The 22319-nt window shown below is 46.4% G+C and overlaps 2 protein-coding genes across 2 annotated transcripts; one reads left to right on the top strand and one right to left on the bottom strand.

The window, feature by feature from the left end:
• The first annotated feature begins 5008 nt into the window (after nt 1-5008).
• LOC117873369 (olfactory receptor 52B2-like) lies at nt 5009-5947 on the top strand. Its single transcript, XM_034762669.1, has one exon. It carries the CDS (start codon nt 5009-5011, stop codon nt 5945-5947), a length of 939 nt encoding a protein of 312 aa, XP_034618560.1.
• A 13328-nt stretch (nt 5948-19275) lies between these two features.
• LOC117886049 (putative olfactory receptor 52P1) lies at nt 19276-20214 on the bottom strand. Its single transcript, XM_034787716.1, has one exon. It carries the CDS (start codon nt 20212-20214, stop codon nt 19276-19278), a length of 939 nt encoding a protein of 312 aa, XP_034643607.1.
• Between the last annotated feature and the right edge of the window lie 2105 nt (nt 20215-22319).

Genomic DNA, 22319 nt, shown 5'->3' with positions numbered 1-22319 from the left:
TGCACGTGCGGGGGGGGAGAGGGATGGGAGAGTGACACGCAGTATCCAGCTCTGACTACACACAGTTCTGAACTTTGTGAAATAGGGAATGGACATCTTGCCTAATGCGGAGATGAAAGAGGCATAATGAGGCCTCCTGGGTCAGGGTGCGTGTGAGTATCTCAGATTGTAACATGCCATGGACCACACTCCTGCAGATTGATTCTGAAACCTTTCCCATCCCTCCTCCGTGAGCAGCCCCACTACAATTTTGTGGAATCGTCAGCAATTGCCAGCATGAAAAGCAGCCTCTGAAAGGTATGTCTGGGTTTCTAACGGGCAGCAATACATTAAAGCTTTGTGTCGTTTTGAGGAAGAGTTACTCACGCTGGCTCAGTTTAGTCTACACATCCTGTCTCCCTCCCGCAGGCAACTGTGGGACATGCCAGGGCCTAGATAAATATAGCTGTCATGTGCAGCAATCACTCGTAGCTGCCTGAAACAGTAGGTCACTTGGGCACAGCCATTAAACCCAGGATGTTCTGCGAGCACTTACTAGCCAGTTCTGCTGGTCATTCATTGGGAGGGTTGTACATACATTCTGCTGTGCAGAGATATTATGTGGTCAAATCATTATTTTTCTCACCTAAATGTTCATCCATGCAGTGTCTCGTGGGACCCCTCAGACTCGTGAAATACACACCTGGTGTGACATTTCCAAGGCATCATAGTCACATGAGACTTTCTCCTCAGACGGCAAAATTCAACACAGTCATGAATAGAAAAAATGCCTTCAGTAAGCTCAGGCATGAGCTTGCAGGCACCATTGAGATCATCTCGTCTGTACAGAACAGGCCTGTAAAACACATCCCTAAGAATTTCCCCAAAATTATTCCTCGAGCAGATCTTTTAGAGAACATCCAACCTTGTTTTAAAAATTCTCAGTGATGGAGAATCCACCAAGACGCTTGGTAAATTGTTCCAATCGTTAATTACTCTCACCAATAAAGGTACTCCTTATTTCCAGTCCAAATTTCTTTAACTTCAACCTCCAGCCATTGGATCATGTTACACCTGTGTATGCAAGCTTGAAAAGCCTATGATTAAATATTAGTTCCCTGAGCAGTTATTTATAGACTGTTATCAATCACCCCTTAACCATCTTTGTTAAACAAAATACATTGAGCTCTTTGAGTCTTTGACTATAAGGCAGGTTTTCTAATTTTCAGTAATTCTTCTGACTCTTCTCTGGAACTTTTTCAGTGTATCAACATCCATCTTGAAATGTGGACACCAGAACTGGACACAGTTTTACAGCAGCAGTGGTGCCAGTGCCACATACAGAGGTAAAATAACATTTTTTTACCTCTCCTTAAGATTCCTCTGGTTATCATCCCAGGATCTCATTGGCTGTTTTGGCCACAGGGTCACACAGGGAGCTCATCATGAACAGGTCAGATTATGAACAGGAGGTTGCCAGGCAACTCTCCCAAACCACATTCTACAGGCCACTATCCTCTGATCCCACTGAGGAGTTCCAAAAAAAACTACACCATCTGCTCAAGAAACTCCTTGAAATACCACGGGAACAAATCTATATACACACACCCCTAGAGCCCCAACCAGGGATATTTTATCTGCTACCCAAGATCCGTAAACCTGGAAATCCTGAACGCCCCATCATCTCAGGCATTGGCATGCTTGCACCAGGATTATCTGGCTACGTGGACTCTCTCCTCAGACCCTACTCTACCAGCACTCCTAGATACCTTCGAGAAACCATCGGCTTCCTGTGGAAACTACAATGCATTGGTGATCTGTCTGAAAACACCATCCTGGTCACCATGGATGTAGAAGCTCTCTACACCAATATTCCATACAAGGATGGACTACAAGCTGTCAGGAACAATATCCCTGATGAGGCCATGGCACACCTGGTGGCCGAGCTTCGTGACTTTGTCCTAACCCACAACCATTTCTGATTTAGGGACAATTTATACCTTTAAGTCAGCAGCACTGCTTTGGGTTTCCGCATGGCCGCACAGGATGCCAACATTTTTGTGGCTGACCTAGAACACTGCTTCCTCAGCTCTTGTACCCTAGTATCCCTCCTGAATTTGCAGTACATTGATGACAACTTCATCATATGGACCTACAGGAAGGAAGCCCTTGAAGAATTCCACCGGGATGTCAATAATTTACACCCCATCATCAACCTCAGCCTGGACCAGTCGACATAAGAGATGCACTTCCTGGACATTACAGTGCAAATAACAGATGGTCAGATAAACACTACCCTATACCAGAAACCTACTGACCGCTATAGTTACCTACATGCCTCTAGCTTCCATCCAGGACACATCACAGAATTCTTTGTCTACAGCCAAACCCATAGATACAACCGCATTTGTTCCAATCCCTCCAACTGAGACAAACACCTACAAGATCTCTATCAAGCATTTTTAAAACTACAATACCCACTGGGGACGTGAGGAAACAGATTGAGAGTGCCAGAAACGTACCCAGAAGTCACCTACTACAGGACAGGCCCAACAAGGAAAATAACAAAACACCACTGGCCATCACCTACAGCCCCCAATTCAAACCTCTTCAGCGCATCATCAACGATCTACAACCTATCCTGGAAAATGATCCCTCACTCTCACAGATCTTGGGAGGAAGGCTGGTCCTCTCTTACGGACAGCCCCCCAAGCTGAAGTATATACTCACCAGCAACTACACACCACACCACAGAAACATTAACCCAATCCCTACAACAAACCCTGTTGCCAACTCTCTCCCCATATCTACAATAGGGACACCATCATAGGACCCAACCACATCAGCCACACCATCAGGGCTCATTCACTTGCACATCTACTAATGTGATATATGCCATCCTGTACCGGCAGTGCCCTTCTGCCATGCACATTGGCCAAACCAGACAGTCTCTACATAAGAATAAATCGACACAAATCCGACATCAGGAATGGTAACATACAAAAGCCAGTTGGAGAACACTTCAATCTTCCTGGACACTCAGTAACAGATTTAAAAGTAGACATCCTTCAAAAAAGAGAAACTGCAGAGCAGCAACTCTTTTGTAAACTTAACACCATTAATTTGGGCTTCAATAGGAACTGGGAGTGGGCCCCATACGCCCTGACTGAATTGGCCTTGTCAACACTGGTTCTCCACTTGTAAGGTAACTCCCTTCTTTTCATGTGCCAGTATATTCATGCCTGGATCTGTAATTTCCATGTCTGAAGGGGGCTTTTTGCCCACTAAATCTTATGCCCAAATAAATGTTAGTCTTTAAGTTGCCACTGGATTGCTCATTGTTTTCGTGGATACAGACTAATATGGCTACCCCTCTGATACTGGGAGCTCATGTTTAGCCAGTTATCCCTTCATGCCCCAAATATTGTTCAGCGTCATTGTGCTTCCCATGAGAGTCTCCATCGTATAAACATCACGTACATTCTTTGTTCCTGGATGTATATATCTGCATGGCCATATTAGAACATAAATTGTTTGCTTCAACCCAGTTTACCAACCAATCCAGATTGCTCTGAATGAGTGACCTTTCCTCTTCATTATTTACCATCCCGCAATTTTTGCATCATCTGCAAACTTCATCAATATTCAGGTATGAGAATGATTAGTAGCTGAGTTGCTGACTTACGGTTGTAAGTTAACATCTGCAACTTATATCTCAGACAAAGCTGTTTGCCAACAAGGATGTGTCTCACCAAAAGAAATAGGGGAAGTAACAGAGATGTAGGCCTGTTGTCCTAAATAACAAAGACCCTTGCGCCCTTCATGCCCATTCTGTTCAGCACAAAGTATAGCCCAGCATGATAACATCTGTTTCCATGGTGGACACTTGGCCCCTTTCCAAAATAGGAATGGCATAGTGAAATAGACCTATGGTTGATCCTGTCCAATGTCCTCTCTCTGAGAGTGACAGTCTCAGGTACTGCAGAAGAAGGTGTAATAAACCCAACTGTAGGTGGATGGGGAGGGGGGGTGACTTGACCAGCAAGGGGCTGTGACCCTAATGTTTAACAGCTAGATATTGGCTTGTCACCTGAAACATGTGGATGTATAGGCTTTACACAATATTTATTTGGCTCTAACTACTGTAACAGTAAAGCCTCACTATCCATGTAAATGTCCAAACTCTTCCTGATTCTTGTTTACCTCATGGCCTCAACTACCTCTTCAGGTAAGGCGCTCCTCAGTCTATGTAGGCATTGAGTGGAAAAGGCATTCTTTATTTATCTATTTTCATTTTGCCACATTTCTGTATAATTGAATGTCCACTTGATGTTGTTTTATGAGACAGAGAGAACACATTCTCCATCATCTCTCTACCAGTCAGCATTTTATAGATTTTTCTCATACCCACTCTTATTCATCTTCTTTGTAAAGTAACAAATCCAGCCTTTTCAACCTCTCCCCTTATAAGAGCAACAGAGGGTCCTGTGGCACCTTTAAGACTAACAGTTAGCTTTTTACAGATTCAGACTAACATGACTACCCCTCTGATACTTGTCCCCTTATAAGAGTTTCCCTGGGCCCTTGATCATTCCCTGAACTCCTCTAGTTCTGCAATATCCTGTGTGAGAAGGGTGCCCAATACTACACAGAGGAGTCCACAGAAGGGTGAAACATTGAGTAAATGATCTCATGGCATTGTATTTTCTCTGATTTCCAACCCCACTTCTCCTGGATTCCAAAGTTTTGCTGAGTTTCTGTCCATGCTTGCACTGAGAGCAGGGTTTCACATGGCTTGGTTAACTCCACCTGAGGACATCTCTGGACTTCACTATAACCAAAATCATCTTGTGTCATCTGTAAATGTTGCCACCTCACTTCTCCCTCCAACTTTGTAGACTGTTAATAACAGTAATAAAAATATTTACCCTACTATTTGTTATAAAGTGTGTAACCCCCTTTGCTGTGCTTCTCTCCCTTCACAGGCAGCTTGAACATTTTGGAGCCCGATCGACACACTGAGAACTTCATGGCAGCTTTCAACCTCACCCCCTCTGACCCTTCAACATTCATCCTAATGGGCATCCCTGGCCTGGAAGCTGGCCATATCTGGATTTCCATCCCTTTTGCTACTTTCTACATTATTGGCCTGTTGGAAAATGTCATGCTTCTGTATGTTGTAAGCAAAGAGCAGACCCTGCACAAGCCAATGTACCTGCTGCTCTGCATGCTGGCACTTACAGACATCGCCACATCTACCACCATCGTGCCGAAGACACTGTGTATATTTTGGTTCAATTTGAAAAGCATTACTGTGGCTGGTTGCCTCACCCAGACTTTCTTCCTTCCCACAGTTTCTGTTATGCACTCAGCCGTCCTTGTGACAATGGCCTTCGATCGCTACGTTGCCATATGTAACCCTCTGAGATACACCACCCTCCTCACCAATGCACGAATAGCTAAGCTAGGGCTTCTATGTTTGATCAAAGCTGTTCTCTTCATTCTGCCTATGCCCCTACTCCTGAACAGGCTGCCATTCTGTTCCAACCACATTATCCCCCACACATTCTGTGTACCTATAGCTGTGGCGCAGATGTCATGTGGGGACATCACACTCCACAGGACATATAGATTGGTGATAGTGTTTGTAGTCAGTGTGTTAGACCTCTCACTCATTGCCCTGTCCTACGGTTTGATCATCAGGGCCGTCCTCAGAATATCTTCCAAGGAAGCCCACCAGAAAGCCCTGAAAACCTGCACAGCCCACATCTGTGTGATGCTGACGTATTATACTCCAGGCCTGTTTGTCAACCTAACACACCAGTTTGGTCAGGGCATCGCTCCCCACATTCACATAATCTTGGCCAACCTCTATCTCCTCATCCCCCCCATGCTCAATCCTATAATTTATGGGGTGAAATCCAAAGAGCTTCGTGACAAATTGGGCAAATACACATACAAAATGTGATCACCTGGGTGCTCTGGCCAAGTTGGCTGAGTTCAGCATTGTAGAGGTTCACAGTCTGAGAAGTTCCTCACACCTAATGTCTTATCACCGAATCACCCAACAGTGCTCTCTCTGTTGCTGAGTTCCCTCTCTTGCCATCACCTCACCTCTTTCAGCATCACCTGTCAGCCCCCAAACCCACACACCCTATCATGTGGCCTTTCCATAACTCTTAGACTACCAGAAGATACTACAGCTTTCTGATGCAATGTGGCTATGCATTACCCCCTGTGTGAAAAAGGTTCGTTTTCAGTTTGATGAACAGAAACTGCAATCTGAGACAGGTAAAGAGAAAAGTAAGAAACTACAGTGATGAACTTCTTTATAATTTCTACAGTGATCCAGTGAATTAAATTTACCTGATTTTTTTTTACTGGAGTATAAATCAAATAAAGGCTAACTGTAGCAAACTAATTCAACACAATACGTAGACAATTACTACCATCATTGAATGCAATTAGACATAAATAATATAATAATGCTATTATTTTTTTCATTACAAACATTTTTGGCTACTTTGAGGCTATTTTTACAGCTGTCATTACCTGCCAACCCTCTATCGGGATGCAAGTACCAATACCGGGTTTCGATTTTGAATTTTATTGTCATCTCATAGGTGTGTTGGTAATGTGGAAAAACTTGTGTTGGGTCTTGTCTTTTTTTTTTTTAATCAAATCTGTCAAAAGCTTTCATTTGTTATTTGATCTATAGACGAATGTGTGAATAAAAAACCTTTGTTTCAAACATAGATGGGGCTACTTTTAAGGTGAATTTTTAAGTGACTCTGGGCTATTAATTCAGTGGAAATCTGGCAACCCCAGCCAGAACCAGAGGTACCAGAGAAGGAGCCCAAAAGGCGAAGCTGGGCCGGAGACAGAGCAACAGCACTGAGCCAGGGCTGGGCTGGAGACAGAGCAGCGGTGCCGAGGCAGAGCTGGGGAGATGCAACTGGAGCAAACCAGATCTGGAAGCTGGGTCGGCAGAGACCAGCTGAACCAATGGGGAGAAAGGGATGAGCTACAGTGGGGAATTGCGGGGCCAGAGCCAGGCCAGATGCCAGCCATGCCACAGGTAAGACAGCTGCAAAATGTCAGGGAGCAGCTGTGGAGCATAAAATGGGGCCATGGGATGAGGGCCCAGGACAGAGAGACATTGCCTGACAAGAGGTCCTTGAAGGTTGGACTCAGAGCGGGAACATGAACCCAATGGAAGTGTGGAGGCTGGGAAGAAGGGCCCTGCCACCTAGAATCTGTGGGATCTGCTGCCCTTCCGTAACAGTGGGTGTAATTCACAGTATCTTGTGGCTATCTTTATTATACAAACTCCCCCCCACCCATCTTTACCAGTGGAATAGCTCACAAGGTAACTGTTTCCATGACCTTTGATGGTTCCTGATAAGATGCACAGGGGCACAGGAATTGTGTCAGCCTCCCTGCAAATAGCTGAAGGACAAAGGCAGAAATGATGCAAGCAGCGGTATGTGTGTTAGGTGCTGGTCAGTCAAGGTACAACACTGCACCTGTTCTACTTGGCTCATAATGAGGCAAGTTCCCTTGCAAATAGCAGCAATAAAGACTTTACAGCTTTGTTTTGTTTTAATTTTAGCTGGAATTGTGGTTCCTGTGGTAGGTGAGGGCTTGGAACAGATGCCCTTCTAGCAGAGGCCTGGTGTCAGGTCTCAGGCCTGGACTAAAATAATCAAAATTTTGCAGCTATAAAGCAAAGTTAAGTGTGAGCAAGAGGCAGGCTTGGCTCACAGAATCTGGCAAGAACAGGGCTGATATTGCAAAAACACACATTTCTAACTAGTGCTAGGCACAAGAATATAGACACAAACACATTCCAGAAAGGTGGTACAGGTTGTACCTGCTTATCTGGACTTCCCTCATCTGGCAAAATCCCTGGTCCGGCTGAGGCACTAACAGGGAAAAGCCGGTGGCCCTGGGCTTAGAAACTCCTCCCCCCTTCCCAGAGCTTCAGAAGCATGGAGTTAAAGTTCGGGGAAGGAGGGGGAGAAACAGGGCCTCAGGAGTACTGGGGGGAAGAGGTGGGGTTGCTGCATAGCCTCGCACCACAGCGGCATTGACTGAGACGGGATGGTGGGGGCCCACGGGGGGATCCACAGCCTCCCAGCCTCTTTCCCTGAGCATCCCCCCATCCCATCTCAATGCCGCCGCAGTTGCGGGATTCTGCAGCCCCCCTGCCTCTTTCCCCCAGCTCCCCGCCCCACCCTGCTCCGTCAATGCCGGCCCCTTTGCTGCCAAGCAGGGCTCCATGGCCGGCAGCGGAGGTGCTGACATTGACCCCCCGATCCTGCAAATTCCCTGGTTCGGGTCTGGTCAGGTCCTGAGGGTGCCAGACTAGGGAGGTACAACCTGTACTAGAACACCTCTACACCAAACGTATTCCTCAATGAGAACAGGAACCCGCTGATCCATCTTAAGGATAACGTCAGGGATAAGAGCATTAGGGGTAGAGCTATTTTGATCAAACCAACATGTGCAAGGTAATATGCGATCCCTGGCTATGTTAGTGGGTGGCACCCTAATACTTCAGATGGTGGCATCCTGATGCCACAGGAACAATATGTAACTTGTTTGTACTGGTGTATAAAAATGTATCTCAGAGGACGTGTCTTTGTCTGGACCAAGGGGTTATGGAAAGTCCTGTCACTAACTGAGCTAGTCCATTGCAATGGGCATACACGTGTTTGTGTACCTGCAACAATTGAGCAGGGCATTCGGACCACACTGCATTGTCAATAAAGCTGAGCAAATTCCTTTTCTACGAGACGAGTCTGTGAATTTATTGGGCGGTTCGATTGGAGCTGGCTGTATGAGCGACCTGGCCAGAGTCAGTACAGCACACAGAGAGAACACACACACACAGCCACACATCTTTCAACAGCGCACAACATGTAACTTTTCGATGATCAGGCCAGCTCACTGAGGCACATCACATGGGACCAATTGGAGTTTTGGTCTTCAGCACTTGGAATCAGTGTCCGGGATGAACATGGCTCAGAACCACGTCAAAGCATCAGAACCGCAACAAGGCATCAAATCCTTCCACAATGGCCCCCTTTGTGCCCATACGTCTTGTCCACAGCACTAGGAATCTCAAAACAAACCACAGCCAAATACACAATCTCTCACACAGCAGACGCGCACATGCTGAGCGGGCAGAGGAAATTGTAGCCAAGAGGTGCTGTTGCAGGCCAGAATTGGGGGGAGCATCATTTCCACATTATACATAAAATCCTTCTAGCAACAAAGATTTTATCCGTAGAATGGATGGTTCTGGAGTCAGTGCACGAAGGAGACAGCTAGGCCTGTCCCTGGTGACCAGCACTGGCAATTCACTTTGTGCAGTTTAGACAGAGCTACTGTGGATGGTGCCCCAATGACGTGCTCCATTCACAAGCAAAGGAACATCTGTGTAGTGGGGCAGAAAAGGGTTAGAACAGGCCACAGAGGCTGCACAGACTGGCAGCCAATCAGCAAGGGCCTGTGGGGAGCCAATCAAGGCCAAAAAAGAGGCAGTCAATCAGGGCCAGGCTGAGACCTATATAAAGGCTGCAGCACAGAGAAGAGATCAGTCTCTCCCTGGCCAGTAAGGGGAGAAGGTCTGGCTCCTTAGGTGAGGTGGTAGCACCTTGGACAGAGCAGTGCTGGGCACCCTCAGGGGAGCAGGGGATGAGCTCCAGCCTGTTACCTGAAAGGCTGCAGTCTCTGATAGAAAGGGCCGAGAAGGTGCAAGGGCCAGGGGGACGTGGCCGAGGGAGCAAAGGGAGAAGAGGGGAGTGCAGGAGGTGCAGTGAGAAGCTGCTGCTAGAGAGTCCCTGGGTCGGGACCCTGAGTAGTGGGCGGGCCTGGGTCCCCCTAGCTTACACCTCACCTTGCTTTGAGGGAGTGTAGACTTTGGGGTGGCAGGTGGCCATGAAGGCAGGTGTGGACTAGGACAGCTGATCTACCCCCGGAACGGGGGAGAATGGAGTAGTGGGCACTGCCAGATGTCAGTGTCCTGAAGAGGACACTGCAGTCCAGAGAGCGATGTGTGTCCTGGTGGTGGAGACAACAACACAGCAGAGCAGACAATGGGTGGGACACCACCTGCAGGGGGCACACCGTGCCTGGATAGAGCTAATTTCCAGAGTTACCAGTGGGAGGTGCCAGTGTCTGTGAGTTGATCCCATTATACATGGTGGAGAATGTGCACATATGTGGTCCCCCCCGATTCAAGGGGACTAAAGAGAGGACTGGGTGAACTGTGCTGCAGGGAGAGATTGAGAGAAACTGAGGGGGAAAGATGGACTATTATTGGAAGGCCTGTGCGGCCCATGTCGCCGAGCAGCAATGGGGACTGTTCCAGCTGCTGTGGGGGTGGGCACATGTACCTCATAAGAGGCCAAGCATCAAGGGTGAAAGGCCAGCCCCAAGGCTGAAGAACTGTTTTGCCTGTGGGTGAAGGGGACACCATAGGAGGGAGTGCCCCTACCAGGATGGTGCATGGAGGCGCCATCCAGCAAAAGAGAGAACTGAGGGAGCGCCCCATGTGAGGGTATCAGGGGAGCCCCAAACTTGTTAGGCCTGTGGGAAACCCGGGCACATTAAGAGGGAGGGTCCTCAGGGGACTTGCAGGGCCCATGCTATCTCTGAGGAAAGGGCTACGCCAGTAGCAGACTGTAGGAGGGCCTTGGAAGAAGGGAAGGCACATGAGGTACTTCCATTGACATAAGAAGGGCCACCTGAAAAAGCATTGCCCCCAGAGACAAGAGAGGGGGTGCCAGAGAACTGGGCCCAGTCTGCACCTGCCGAGGGTGGAGGGGCAGGAAAGATTGGGACAAAGGTGGAGAGGTTATCTGGGGCCAAGAGGCCCCAGATAAACCATGGCTCCCACTCGGGAGCCGGAAGGGCTACAGTGGTAACCCAAATCGATAGGGGAACATCCACAAGAGCAAAAAAGGCTACAGTGGGGTCCCAAACCATGGGAGAAGGGAGCAGGCTGCTCCAGATAGTGGAGAGCCTGCAGCAAGAGTGGGATTCCCTGCTGGCTCAGCTACGAGGGACACTTGGGAGATAGCAGCAAAGAGTCAAGGATCCATGCATCCGAAGAAGTGGATATTCACCCACGAAAGCTCATGCTCCAATACGTCTGTTAGTTTATAAGGTGCCACAGGATTCTTTGCTGCATTTACAGATCCAGACTAACACGGCTACCCCTTTGATACTGGGGAGATAGGGATTCCCCCCCACCCCTTGATCATTCTTAAGACTGAGGGTGTGTAATGGGGCGGCTGCCTCAGTCCAGGAGAAAAAGGGTTAGAATTGGCCAGAGGAGCTGCGCAGACCGGCAGCCAATCAGCAAGGGCCTGTGGGGAACCAATCAGGGCCGGCTGAGCCCTATATAAAGGCTGCAGCACAGAGATCAGGCTCTCCCTGGCCAGCAAAGGGAGAAGGACTGGCTCCTGAGGTAAGGAGGAAGCACTGTGGACAGAGTGGTGTTGGGCAGGCTCAGGGGAGCAGAGGGTGAGGTCCAGCCAGGCTGTGGTTCCTATTAGAAAGGGCCAAGAAGGTGCAAGGGCCAAGGGGAAGTGGCCCAGGGAGCATAGGGAGAAGAGGGAGGCACAGGAGGGGCAGTGAGAAGCAGCTGCTATAAGGTCCCTGGGTTGGGACTCAGAGTAACGGGCTGGCCTGGATCCCAACTCCCCCCTTACACCTCACCTTGCCATGAGGGACTGTGACCGATGGACTGCACCTTGTCCCTGAGGCAAGGGACTAGACTTTGGGGTGGTAGGTAGCCATGAAGGCAGGTGTGGACCAGGACTCTGATCTACCCCCAGAAGAGGGGAGAATGGAGTAGTGGGCACTGCGGGAGTGCAGTGTCCTGAAGAAAACACTGCAGTCCAGAGAGTGACCTGGGTCCCAGTGGTGAAGATTACAACACAGGCGAACAGAAAATGGGTGGGACACTACCCGCAGTGGGTGCTCCATGCCTGGATAGCGCTATTTTCTGGAGCGACCAGCGGGAGGGGCCAGTGGTGGCGAGGCTACCCCGTTACAACCTGTTAAAGCATCAGGGAACCTGGAGAAGCACCACAGGGTCTCAGATTCTCAGCAGAGATTATAGCCTCTGAGATGGATCCCACATTGTTAGAACAGAGCTTGGTGACCTTTCGTAGCCCTTGGATAATCCACATCTCAACTCAGGTGAATGCTGTGCTGGGCGATTGTACGTGATGGGGGATTCTGAGGCAATATTACATATAACTTTAGACATATTCAGTAAACATATTCAGTTCTTTGTTTGGTTCCCAAACTCAAAAGGGGGAACTGGTAGGCCATTTATCTATGCCAAAAGTTACAAATACTCATACTAACTTGTTCTAGCTAATCATACTGGACACAGACCTGTAGGTCCCTTGTGTTATAGCCAACTAATATGACTCACTATTATGAATAGCATGTACTGCAAAACCCAAGAAAATAATATAATCTATCAAACCAATGGAAAAAAAAAAACACATTATGACAGATAGCAAGCTAGCAAACTGGCCTCAAGGGTGACAGTTCCCCACTTACTTTAGTCAACTGGGACAAAACTTCATATGAATAATAAAAGTTAAAATGTCTAACTTGACTGACCTACAGGGTCTGTATTTTGCTGCTCTCCTTTCTTCCTTTTGTCAGGATCCTGAACTCCACCATCTCATGGGCACTGCTGCCCAGGTTGCCACCTACTTCTACTTCCTCTACCAATTCTTCCCTGTTTGTGAGCAACAGGTCAAGAGGAGCATGGCCCATAGTTGATTCCTCCAGCACTTGAATCAGGAAGTTGTCCCCAACACTCTCCAAAAACCTCCTAGATTGCCTGTGCACTGATGTATTGCTCTTCAAACAGACGTCAGGGTGCTCGAAGTCCCCCATGAGAACCCGTGAACAACTGCCCAGAGGTCCCTCCCTGAGGGAAGGGAGGGCCTGCTGCAGGGACAGCCTGAGAAGGAAGCATTCATCTCTCACATATATGCTGAACTTGATTGATCCCCTTAATTTCCTGTTTGGACTCCCCGAGTAGGGGAGAGCCCTTGGACTAAGCAGGTCCTTGAAGGTTGGGCCATACCAAAGGAAGGGGCAGTTGCTGCCTTAGAAGAAGGGAGAAGGCCTTGTTACATGCAAGCACCAAAAGGTCAATCCATGTTGACTATTTTGGATCACCTGGATACCTTGAGGACCTGCTCTGTGATTTTTCCAGGGACTGAGGTGAGGCTGACCGGTCTGTAGTTACCTGGATTCTCCTTCTTCCCTTTTTTAAAGATGGTCACTAGATTTGCCTTTTTCCAATCATCTGGGACCTCCCCTGATAGCCACAATTTTTCAAAGATAATGGCCAATGGCTCTGCAATCACATCAGACAACTCTCTAAGCACCTTCAGATGCATTGCATCTGGTCGCATGGACTTATGCATGTCCAGCTTTTCTAAACAATCCTTAACCTGTTCTTTCACGACTGAGGGCTACTCACCTCCTCCCCATACTGTGTTGCCCAGGGCAGCAGTCTGGGAGCTCACCTTGTCTGTGAGCACTGAGGCAAAAAAAGCATTGAGCAGTTCCGCTTTTTCCACATCATCTATCACTAAGTTCCCTCCCGATTCAGTAATGATCCCACACATTCTATGACCTTCTTCTCATTGCTAACATTCCTGTAAGAACATAAGAATGGCCCTACTGGGTCAGATCAAAGGTCCATCTGGACCAGTATCCTGTCTTCCAACAGTGCCCAGTGCCAGATGCCGCAGAGGGAATGAACAGAACAGGTAATCATCAATGATCCATCTTCTGTCACTCATTCCCAGCTTCTGGCAAACAGAGGCTAGGGACATGATTCCTGTCCATCCTGGCTAATAGCCATTGATGAAGCTATCCTCCATGAATTCATCTAGTTCTTTTTTGAACCCTGTTATGGTCTTGGCCTTCACAACATCCTCGGGCAAGGATTTCCACAGGTTGAGAGTGTGTTGTGTGAAGAAATACTTCATTTTATTTGTTTTAAACCAGCTGCCTACTAATTTCGCTGTTTGTCTGGATCTTAATTATTTTTAGTAATTTTGTATCATCTGCAAATTTTGCCACCTCACTGTTTACCCTTTTTCCAGATCATTTATGAATATGTTGAATAGGACTGGTCCCAGAATAGACCCCCTGGGGGACACCACAATTTACCCCTCTCCATTCTGAAAACTGACCATTTATTCCTACTCCTTGTTTCTTATCTTTCAGCCAGTTACCAATCCATGAGAGCACCTTCCCTCTTATCTTGTGGCAACTTACTTTGGTGAAGGGATCTTGGTGAGGGATCTTGTCAATGGCTTTCTGAAAATCTAAGTACACTGTATCCACTGGATCCCCTTGGTCCACATGCTTGTTCACCCCCTCAAAGAATTCTAGTAGATTTGTGAGGCAGGATTTCCCTTTACTAAAACCATGTTGACTCTTTCTTTCTCAACAAATTATGTTCATCTATATGTCTGACAATATTGTTCTTTATTATAGTGTCAACCAGGTTGCCTGGTACTGAAGTCAGGCTTACAAGACTGTAATTGCCAGGATCACCTCTGGAGCCCTTTTTAAGAATTGACGTCACATTAGCTATCCTCCAGTCATCTGGTACAGAAGCTGATTTAAATGTTTTTTTACAGACTACATTTAGTAGTTCTGCAATTTCCCTTTTGAGTTCCTTCAGAACTCTTGCATGAATATCATCTGGTCCTGGTGACTTATTGCTGTTTAATTTATCAATTTGTTCTAAAACCTCCTCTAATGATACCTCAATCTGGGATAGTTCCTCAGATCTGTCACTTAAAAGAATGGCTCAGGTTTAGGAATCTCCCTCATATCCTCAGCTGTGAAGCCCGATGCAAATAATTCATTTTGTTTCTCGCAATGGCCTTATTGTCCTTAAGTGCTCCTTCTGTGGGTGTCCCCCTTCATTGTGTCTAAATACTGAATCTGAGAGGAAGGAGTGATTCATACTGGCTGTTGATCAATTGTGTAGTCAATTGCTTGACCAAGCTTTCATTTGTTATGAAATATATACAAAAGGGCAAAGAAACAATGTCAAGTTTACTGCTATAATTCCATAATAAAATAGTACAGGAAAAAGGTTTTATAGGAAACAACTCTGTGGGAAGCCGTCTTATGCAATGATGTTACATTCACTTTACACAGAAAATGCATTCCCCAAAGCTACACGTTTCAGCTTTTATAATTTATATGAAGTTTTGTCCCAGATGCCTAAAGTTAGTGTGGAACTTCGCCCATAAGGCCAGTTTGCTAACTTGCTATCAGTTTTGTTATTGTTTTTTTAATTGGTTTCATTGATTATATTATTTTCTTGGCTTTTGTTTATGCTGAATTCCAATATATGCTATTTATAATAATTATTCATAATAGTTGGCTATAATGCAAGGGATCTACAGGTCTGTGTCCTGTATGATTAGCTAGAGCAAGTTAGTATGAGTGTTTGGAAACTTTAGCATAGCTAAATGGTCTACCAGTTCCCCCTTTTGAGGTTGAGGAACTAAATAGCAAACCAGACAAAGAACTGTATATGTTTACTGCAGGGGTTCTCAAACTGGGGGTCGGGACCCTGCAGGGGGTCGTAAGGTTGTTACATGGGGGGTCGTGAGCTGTAAGCCTCCACCCCAAACCCCACTTTGCCTCCAGCATTTATAATGGTGTTAAATATATAAATAAGTGTTTTTAATTTATAAGGGGGGGGGTCACACTCAGAGGCCAGCTAGGTGAAAGGGGTCACCAGTACAATAGTTTGAAAACCACTGGTTTACTGAATATGTTTAACTTGCTAAGTAAATTTTAACTTGTTCTTTCACTATTTTAGTTTCTGAACATGCCCCATGTTCATTACCATTCACTATGGGAATCTTTTCCCTTTGACTGTTTCTCATCAGATCCTACTTGTATTTTATCATCATCCATCCTTCCTTCCTTCCTAGGATGTGGAGAATCTCTATTAACAGATGTATGGTTCTCTCTCCTTGAAACTGACTAGGAACAATTAACATCTCTTTGTCAGGGTTTTACATACAATAGCCCCAAGATTTCACTCTGTGAAATGCTTTCTGAAAAGTCCTGGAAAGACAGAGCACTGGCCTGCACCCCAGCAAAGAGAGACGCTGAGGTGCAGGACATGGGGGGAGCATAAGAGAGTTATACATCATATTGCCTCAGAATTCCCTGTCCAGTAGTCACAGTGTCCTCCTGAGATGGGATGTAGATTGTTCAAGTGTTATGAAAAATCACCAAGCTCTGTTCTTACAATGCAGGTTCCACCTCAGAAGCTTAAAGTCTCTGCTTAGAATCTGAGACCTTTGGTGCTTCTCCAAGTCTCTCTGATGCTTTAACGGGTGTTTCTTTACTTGTGAGGAGTAAAATATGGACAAGACATTTGGGCACGCTCCACAGCAGCTCTGCCTAAACTACACAAGGTGAATTGCCAGTGCTGCTCATCAGTGACATGCCTGACTGCCTCCTTCATGCACCCACTCCAGACCCATCCATTCTACAGATGAAACCTTTCTTGCTAGCAGGGTTTTAGGTATAATGTGGAAATGACGATTCCCCCAAATCCAGCCTGCCGCAGCCCCTGTTGGAACAGTTTCCTCCGCCCACTCAGCATGTGTGCAGCTGCTGTGTGGGGAATTGTGGATTTGGCTAGGGTTTATCGTTAGGTTTCCAGTGCTGGGGACAAGACGCCCGGCGCACAGGTGGCAGTTGGGGAGGGATTTGATGTCTTGTTGAGGTTCTGATGCTTTGATGAGGTTCTGAGCCAGGCTCACCCTGGACACTGCATCCAAGTGCTGAAGACCAAAACTCCAATTGGGCCCATTTGATGTGCTTCAATGAGCTGGACCAATTCTCTGGTAGTTACATGTTGTGCACTGTTGACAGATGTTTGGCTGTGTGTGTATGTTCTTGCTGTGTGCTGTACTGACTCTGGCCAGATAGCCCATGCAGCCAGCTCTGACTGATCTGCCCAATAAATCCACAGACTCAATTCGTAGAGAAGGAATTTGGTCAGGTTTATTGACAATGAAGTGTGGTCCTAATGCCCTGCTCAATTGTTACAAATACACTAACACGTGTATGCCTGTTGCAATGGACTAGCTCAGTTAGTGGCGGGACTTTCCACTATCACCTATGCCAGACAAGGACATGTCCTCTGAGACACATTTTTATACACCAATATGAACAAGTTACATATTGCTCCTGCTGTATCATGATGCCACCCTTTGAAATATTAGGGTGTCAACCATTGATGTATCCAGGGACTGCACATTACCTTGGACATCTCCATCCATTATGCTGTTATCCCTGACCTTATCCTTAAGATGGATCAGTGTGTTCCTGTTCTCACTGAGGAATGTGTTTCGTGTGGAGGTGTTCTAGTACCACCTTTCTGGAATGTGTTTGTCTATATTCTTATACCTAACACTACTTATAAGTGAGTGTTTCTGCAATACCAGCCCTGTTCTTGACAGATTCTGTGAGCCTGCCTCTTGCTCACACTTAACTTTGCTTTATAGTTGCAAAGTTTTGATTATTTTAGCTCAGGCCTCACACCAGGCCTCTGTTACAAGGCGCCACAATGCCAGCTATCATTTAAAAAAAGAAAAACCCGTAAAGTTTTTAGAGATTCTATTTGCAAAGGAACTTCTCCCATCATGAGCTAAGTGGAACAGGTGTAGCATTATACCTTGACTGACCAGCACCTATCACACATACCAAATACACTTTCCACTATTTGTATCATTTCTGCCTTTGGCCTTCAGTCATTTGCAGACCTTCTGGGACAATTGCTGTGCCCCTGTACGTCCTATCCGGGTGTTGCCACAGAAGCCCAGCAAAGATAATTGAAACAGTGACCAAGATGGCGGGGTGGGAGGGAGTTTGTATAATGAAGATATCCACAAGATACTGTGAGTGGCACTCACTGGTACAGAAGGTCAGCAGAGCCCACAGATTTTAGATGGCAGGGCCCTTCTTCCCAACACCCGCCCCCACATTGGGTTCAAGTCCCGTCCCCACCCCTGAGTGGGACCTTGAAGGCCCTCCTGTCAGGAGACATCTCCCTTTGCTGGGCCCTCATCCCATGGCCCCACCTTGCTCTCCCTAGCTGCTCATTGCTCTCGGCTGCTGTGTTACTTATGGCACAGCCGGCATCTTCTATCCTGGCTCTGGCCCCGCAGCTCCCCGCTGTAGCTCAGCCCTGGCTCCCTGCTGGTCTGGGCTGACCCAGTACCCGTTCTTGTCTGCTGCTCCGGCTGCAGGTCCTCACTCTGCCTGCTGGGCTGCTTCTCTGGCCCTTCCGGATCTTGCCAGATTTCCACTGCATTAGAAGCCCAAAGTCATTTCACAACTCACCTGAAAGTAGCCCCATCCCTTTTTTCAAAGAAAGGTTTTTTTATTAACACATTTGGCTAGACATAAAATAACAAATGAAAGCTTTCGTTACACCCCTACTACAGATTTGATTTAAAAAAAAAAAGCTACAAGCCCCAGCAGGATTTTGTTCACATTACCAACACACCTATGAGATGACAATCAAACTCAAAATACTGGTACTTGTATCTTGACTAAGGGCTGGCAGGTGTTTCCATCAAAAGTGGCATTAAAAAAAGCCCCAACTTAGCCCAAAACATTTGTAATGAAAAAACAACTACAGCATTATTATATTATTTATTTCTAATTGCATTCAGTTTGCTACAGTTAGCCTTTATTTGGTTTATCCTCCAGGTTTCGTTAAGGATTGGAAGTAGAAAAAATCAGTTACATTTCACTCATCGTATCACTGTACAAATGATAGTTTCTTAATTTTGTCGTCGCCTATCTCAAACTGCAGCTTCAGTTGATCAAACTGATAAAGAACCCTGTTCACACAGGAACTAATAGAAAGCCACCTTGCATCAGAAAGCTGCAGTAGCAGCTAAGAGTTGGTAATGTAAGAGTTACAGAAAAGCCAGGTGACGGGGATAGAGGGTGGGGGCTGATGGGTCATGCTCAAAGAAGTCAGGCGATGGTCAGAGAGAGGGAATGCAGCAAGGGAGAGAGCAGTGCTGCATGATGGAGTGATGAGAGATTAGCTGTGAGGAACTTCCCAGACTGTGAACCTCCACAATGCTGAGTTCAGTCAAACTGGGACAGAGCACCCTTGATTATCAAGGAGATAGTCTTTCCCCCTTTTGTAAAGGCTAATTTCAATGTCCCAGGCGATCACATTCTGCAGGTGTATTTGCCCACTTTGTCACGAAGCTCTTTGGTTTTGACCCCATAAATAATAGGGTTGAGCATGGGGGGGATGAGGAAATAGAGGTCAGCCAATAGGATGTGAACATGGGGAGCGATGCCCTGACCGAATCGTTGTATGAGAGGGGAGAAGAAGCCGGAAGTATAATACGTAATCATCACACAGATGTGGGCTGTGCAGGTGTTGAGGGCTTTCTGGTAGGCTTTCTTGGAGGATATTCTGAGGAGGGCCCTGATGATTAGACCATAGGACAGGGCAATGAACATCAGGTCTAACCCTACAACTACAAACACTATCACTAAGCCATACATCCTGTTGACTGTAATATCCCCACACGATATCTTTGCCACAGCTATAGGTTCGCAGTGCGTGTGGGGGATAACGTGGTTGGAACAGAATGGCAATGTGTTCAGGAGAAGGGGCATAGGCAGAATGAAGAGAACAGCTTTGATCAAACCTAGAAACCCTAGCTTAGCTATTCGTCCTTTGGTGAGGATGGTGGCGTATCTCAGAGGGTTACATATGGCAATGTAGCGATCGAAGGCCATTGTCACAAGGACGGTTGAGTGCATAACAGCAACTGTGTGAAGGAAGAACATCTGGGCGAGGCAGCCACCCACAGTAATGCCTTTCAAATTGAACCAAAATATACACAATGCCTTCGGCACGACGGAGGTAGATGTGGCGATATCTGTGAGTGCCAGCATGCAGAGCAGCAAGTACATTGGCTTGTGCAGGGTCTGCTCTTTGCTTACAACAAACAGAAGCGTAACATTTTCCAACAGGCCAACAATGTAGAACGTAGTGAAAGGGATGGAAATCCAGATATGGGCAGCTTCCAGGCCAGGGATGCCCATTAGGATGAATGTTGAAGGGTCAGAGGGGGTGAGGTTGAAAGCTGCCATGAAGGTCTCAATGTGTTGATGGAGCTCAGAAATGTTCAAGGTGCCTGTGAAGAGAGTGAAGCACAGCAAGGGGGGTTACACACTTTATAGCAAATAATAAAGTTAAATATAAAATATTTACTATATTAACCATCTAGAAATGGGGGGCAAGAAGTAGATGGGAACATTTATAGAGATTATTTCAGTTATAGTCAAGTCCAGAGAAGTCCTCAGAGGGAGCTAACCAAGCCAGGTCAATGGACAACATGATGGCAAATAAACTTTCGTGTTAATAACTGCAATGTGTATGCCAATGTGTATGCCTAAAACCTTACAAGATTCTAATGTAACTGTATGAGCTCATGACAGGGATCTGGGCATAATGGTACACAGCTCTGTGAAACCCTGTTCGCAGTGCAAGCATGGACAGAAACTAAGCAAAACATTGAGATCTAGGAGGAGTGGGATGGGGAATCATACAGAAAATACAGTATCATGAGATCAGTCAGTCAATGTTTCACCCTCCTGTGGTCTCCTCTGGATAGTATTGGGCATCCGTCTCACACAGGATATTGTAGACCTAGAGGGGTTCAGGGAAGGCAATGAGAATGATCAAGGGCTGGGGAAAACTGATCTGGAGAGAGGTTGAAAAGACTGGGATTGTTACCTTTACAAAGGAGATGAATAAGAGGGGACACAAAAAAAGTCTATAAAATACTGACTGTTAGAGGGCAGATTGAGACTGTGTTCTCCATATCTCATAACACAAGATCAAGTGGACATTCAATTATACTGAAACATGGCAAAATCAAAACAGATAAATAAAGAATGCTTGCTTCACTCAATGCTTAAATAGACTGAGGAACTCCTTACCACAAGTGGTAGTTGAGGTCACGAGATAAGCAAGAATCAGGAAGGGTTTGGACATTTACATGGATAGTGAGTATCCAGTTACATTATTTACAGCTGAATAAATATTTTGGAAAGTCTATATGCCCATGTGTTTCAGGGCACAAGCCAATCTCTAGCAGTTAGGTTGTTAGGGTGATGACTCATGATGGTCAAGTCACCGTTCCCATCCACCTGCTACTGGGTTTCTTACACCTTCTGCAGCAGCTGTGGCTGTCACGGTCGGAGAGAGGAAAATGGACTAGATGGACCATAGGTCTGACCCCCGAGGCCATTCCTAGTTGGAAAGGAGCCAAGTGTCGGCCATGCAAACAGACATTATCCTGTTGGGCTATGACTTTGTGCTCAACAGAGCTCAACGCCTCTTTGGTCTGTGCATTAGGAAGGATGCAAATTCGATATTTTGCCCGTTTCAGGGCTCTTGGCCACTGATATAGAGACAGCATATCCCACTATCATGCCCTGCTCCCCCCACTCCATCAAGTGCACACACACACAGACACAGACACACACAAAGACTGTGCATTCCTGGACCTCCCTCGGTGAGATTCCCAGCACTGCCTTGTTTCCTCTAAGCCAGAAACATGCTTTTATTTTTATTCATATTGGTTCTCCTCATCTTCTCCAGAACCAGAGATGCAGGGGCATGGAGAGAGCAGATCCCTCTCTATCCCTGAAAATATTGTTTATACTAATTGTTTTGAACCTCTAAGCCTGTGAGTTTGAGATTTTAGCAACTTTCCTCACATGTCAGTTCTTCTTTGGTCCAAATGAGCTCACTGATCCTTAGAAGCCATGGGACAACTCCAGTTGACGTCACTGAAGTCTCTTGATTTGTGTAAACAGGTCATTTATTTAAGTTCCTAGATGTGGATTTAGGGTGATCTCAATGGGGCAAAGATTTCACCTTTTAACCTATTTAACTTTCGGCTGTGATAATCATGGCTTCAGGTCCTGCTACAGAAAGCACCATTGTGTTAGGGTGCTGAATGAGTCTGAAGGAGAGATCCGCTGATGGCAGAACGTGAGAGCAGAATCTGAGAACTCCTGTGTACGCAATTCTTCTTGTGAACTCTCTGGTAGCACAGAGACCCACTGCAGAGGCTTTGGCTGTACTACCTCACAGCACAGTGAAGTTGCTGAATTGGAAAACTTGAGCGATCAAGAGGAAAAATGATTCCACCCAAAGAAAGAGAGTTACTGAGACAGATAGAAGG

This window comes from Trachemys scripta, chromosome 1 (assembly GCF_013100865.1).
Source record: "Trachemys scripta elegans isolate TJP31775 chromosome 1, CAS_Tse_1.0, whole genome shotgun sequence".
Classification (NCBI taxonomy): Eukaryota; Metazoa; Chordata; order Testudines; family Emydidae; genus Trachemys; species Trachemys scripta.
Note: the sequence above shows the minus strand (reverse complement) of the source record. Positions and strands in the feature narration are given on the sequence as shown.

Bases quoted from the DNA above. Each gene is read 5' to 3' on its own strand.
- LOC117873369 (XM_034762669.1), top strand. From the start codon at position 5,009: ATGGCAGCTTTCAACCTCACCCCCTCTGACCCTTCAACATTCATCCTA.
- LOC117886049 (XM_034787716.1), bottom strand. From the start codon at position 20,214: ATGGCAGCTTTCAACCTCACCCCCTCTGACCCTTCAACATTCATCCTA.